Below are 3,659 nucleotides of genomic sequence, written 5' to 3'. Positions count from 1 at the left end.
GGCTGCAGCATAAACACTACATTTTCTTAGCTATTAACAGTTCTGATGAAGTCACCAAACTCAAAACGTTAACTCTGCTTTCTTCCCACAGATGCTGTCAGCCAGCTGGCTTTTGCCAGCAATTTCTTCGTTCGTTTCAGATTGCCAGCATCTACAGTTCTTTGTTGTATTATAATGTGTAATTGTTCATTTGGCAGGAAGAATAAAAATAAGCATGATATCAAAATGATGAAAGGTCACAGAGTTCTTAAATGCAGAGGGAATTGAGTGTCCTTGCACATGAATCATGAAAGGTTAGTATGTAGGTAGCAGCAAGTATTTGGGAATGTTATCGTTTATCGTGAGGGGAATTAAATATAAAAGTAGGGAGATTATGCTTCGATTATACAGGGTACTGGTGAGCCTATATCTGGAGTATGGTGCACAATATTGGACTCTTGTATTTAAAAATGCATTGCACGCAGTTTACAGAATGTTTACTAGACTAATAGCCGGAATTGTTTGGTTGTCTTATTAGGAAAGGCAGTCAGCCTCAATTTATATCCAAAGGCATTCAGAAGAGTAAGAGGTGACTTGGTTGAAACCTGTAAAATCCTGAGGAGTCTTGACAAGGTAGCTTTGGTGAGGATATTTCCACTTATGGAAGAATTTAGAACTGGAGATCACTGTTTAAATATTCAGGATCACCCATTTAAAATAGAGATTAGGTAAAATTATTTCTCTCAGAGGTTGTGAATCTTTGGAAATCTCTTCCCAAAAAGGCAGTGGTGATAGAGTCCTTGTAAATTTTTAAGGCAGATCTAGATAGATTCTTGTTTTTCAAAGAGTTTAAAAGTTATCGGAGTGGGCAGGAATGTGGATTTGAGGTTACAATCAGTATGGCCATATTCCTATTGAATGGCAGAGTAGACTCGAGGGCCTGGATAACCTAATCCTGCTCCTGATTTGCATTTTCATGACACACAGTGCAACATCAAGTTATTCGGGAGATAAAGAATTAATACTGGGAAGACCATTGGCTTATGTTTGGTTTTCACTTAAAACCCCTTTTTAATTGTTCTCTTAGATTGTCATAAAGTCATAGAGGTCTACAGCATAGAAAAAGGCATAGAAAAAAAGAACCACCTCGCTATTCTAATCTCACTTTCCAGCAATAGGCCCATAGGTTTTTGAGCCAGTATACAATCTTAGTGTCTTCTTTTAATTTGACCTGGGGTTGATTTCCATATTCAACTAATCACCAAGATTACTAGTGCTACGAAAGTAACATCATTTATTCTTGTCCCTATTTCACAGAGACATGTGACTTACTGAGTTTCTCCAGCACTTTTTTTATTCCAGATCTCTAGCAACTGCAAAATTATGCTCTTACGTGAATCATGCCTTCAGCATCCTGTAAGACTCTTAACTGCTCTCCCCTATTCTTTCAAACTCTGATCTACACGAACTCAAACTCATCCAAATTTCCACTTGCGTTGTATCTTATATTGACTGCAGGCCTTCACTGAGTCTTCACTGAGAATTACATTAGCTCACAGCACCATGGATATTGATTTCAAAATCTTCACCTGAAATTACATATCCTTTCACAGTCTGACCTGATTCTATATTGGCAAGTTCCTGCAGCCCTTCATCTCAGCTTACATACTCTGCTCTTATAGAGTTGGTCTCTTGAGCTTCCCTGTTTCTCTTCTCTGCCATCAGTTTTAAATCCGTGAACATGGGCCTGCACTCAGTAATTTTCAGATAAGCCCTTCTGTGCCCATCTCTTCCTATATTCAAACACATATTTAAAATCTAATTAGTTGAATTAATTCTAATTAATTCTTCTTATACCTGCTGCTCAATTTTTAATACACTGACTTTAACTGTCTTGGAAATTTCACAATGTGCAAGATGTTTTCTAAGTTCATGTGTAGTGCTGTGAACGTCTGTGTTAATGTGTTTTTGAATGTTTGATTTTTTGTGTATATCTGTATTTAATATGCCTGTGTTTATGCCTATGTATGTCTAAGTGTGTCTGCATTTGTGTCTTGTATGTCTATGTTTAAGCTTGTGTCTGTACTTGTGCCTGTGTGAATCTGTGTGTTTGCATTGTGCATGTGTGTATTTAAGGCTATATTTGTCCCTATTTATGCAATATTTAACTGTGTCTCTGTGTGTATCTATATCCGTGCCTGTGCATGTCCGTATTTAACTGTTAAAATGCATCACACATAAATGGGAGAAAAATGTGTGGCTCTTTGTGTTTCCATTTGTGAATGTGTGACAGTAAATCTGTGTTTATACCTGTATTCTCTGCGTGAGAGGCCCTCTCATACTTAAATCTATATTATTCTAGTTGAACCCTTACCGCGATCAGCTAAAGCAAAGAAAAATACTACCAGACTTTTAACGTTATCATTCAAAACTGACACGTTAAAGAATTAACATAATTTAGTAAAAAAAAGTTACATGATTTGACCAAACTGAATTGCGGTTTAAGAAGCAACAAAAAGGAGCACTTTTTCTTTCACAGACCCGAGTATTGAGGAAATGTATAGTAAATAGTTATTTGTCAGGGGGAAACGCGGGCACGTTGCTTCTCGACGCAAATGAATATGTGATTTTACAAAGATTTTTTTAAAAGTGTGTATGTCTTCGGGGGGAGTGGAGTGAGTTGGGTACAGATTGCAAGGGCAGGGGCTTAGTGGGGAGAAATAGTAATGATTTTAAAGTGTTTCGTTGATAAAACAATTGAATCCCCCTCCCGTCAATGAAGCTGTCAATCAAAAGGCGGTACTCTTTGATGTTGAGGAGCCGTCGCCTTGGTCCTAAACACAAACTGCTTCAGATCTTTTTTTCTCTCCCTGCTGCCGTACTTTCACTGAGGTCTTTTTTTCTCTGTGTCTCTCTCTTTCTCCTGCTCCAACTGACTGCAACTTCACATTGTATTGATTCGGGGCGGGTGGGGAGGGGGGGGTGTCCTGTATCACAAGAAGCAGCACAAGTCCCGGGTAAAGGAACTTTGCAGAGTGAAGGAGTGGAGAGGTCGGGTGGTTGGGGGGGGGGGGGGGGGGTTTGGGGGGGGGGGATAATACAGACAGGGGAACAAACCTGAGGAAAATGCCGCAGCTGAACAGCGGTGGAGGGGATGATCTGGGGGCGAACGATGAAATGATCTCCTTTAAGGACGAAGGAGAGCAGGAGGAGAAAGCCTCCGAGAACGCTCTCACAGAGAGGGACTTAGCAGACGTGAAGTCATCGTTAGTCAGCGAGTCGGAGACTAACCAGAACGTGAATCCTGCATCCGATCCAGGGGTGAGTGAAAGAGTTTGATCTTTGCTCATGTTAATGGATTTCCAGTCTATTCACACAGACACACACACACACACCAGTGTGTATAACACCGACCACCCCATCTCATGCAAATCCTTCTTTCACATGATCCCAAACAGGCGATTAGACGTTCACAGGACAATCAAAGAATTTACCAAGACAAATCCAGAGGTCACATCGATGACGGTATGTTGGCTTATTTGCATTTGTGTTTTTATTGTTTCGGATGTACTCGCTATGAAAGCAATCCTTATTTCATCCACCCACCACCCCCCCACCAGCACCACCTTGCTCGCCAGTTGTTTACAACCAAGTATGTTAAGTGCCAACTTACTGATAAA

The 3,659-nt window shown here is 40.2% G+C and overlaps 1 protein-coding gene across 1 annotated transcript in view; it reads left to right on the top strand.

The window, feature by feature from the left end:
* The first annotated feature begins 3,091 nt into the window (after positions 1–3,091).
* LOC109928314 (transcription factor 7-like 2) overlaps positions 3,092–3,659 on the top strand; it is a 171,518-nt gene continuing 170,950 nt past the window's right edge. Inside the window, exons 1-2 of the mRNA XM_048603526.1 lie at positions 3,092–3,300; positions 3,438–3,504. Of these exons, the coding sequence (XP_048459483.1) occupies positions 3,106–3,300; positions 3,438–3,504 (262 nt within the window). The 5' untranslated portion in view covers positions 3,092–3,105. The remainder of the gene's footprint in view (positions 3,301–3,437; positions 3,505–3,659) is intronic.

The sequence above is a fragment of the Rhincodon typus genome, chromosome 12, assembly GCF_021869965.1.
Source record: "Rhincodon typus isolate 14 chromosome 12, sRhiTyp1.1, whole genome shotgun sequence".
In the NCBI taxonomy this organism is placed as follows: domain Eukaryota; kingdom Metazoa; phylum Chordata; class Chondrichthyes; order Orectolobiformes; family Rhincodontidae; genus Rhincodon; species Rhincodon typus.
The sequence above is the reverse complement of the archived record's forward strand: the minus strand, read 5'-3'. Positions and strand labels throughout refer to the sequence as shown.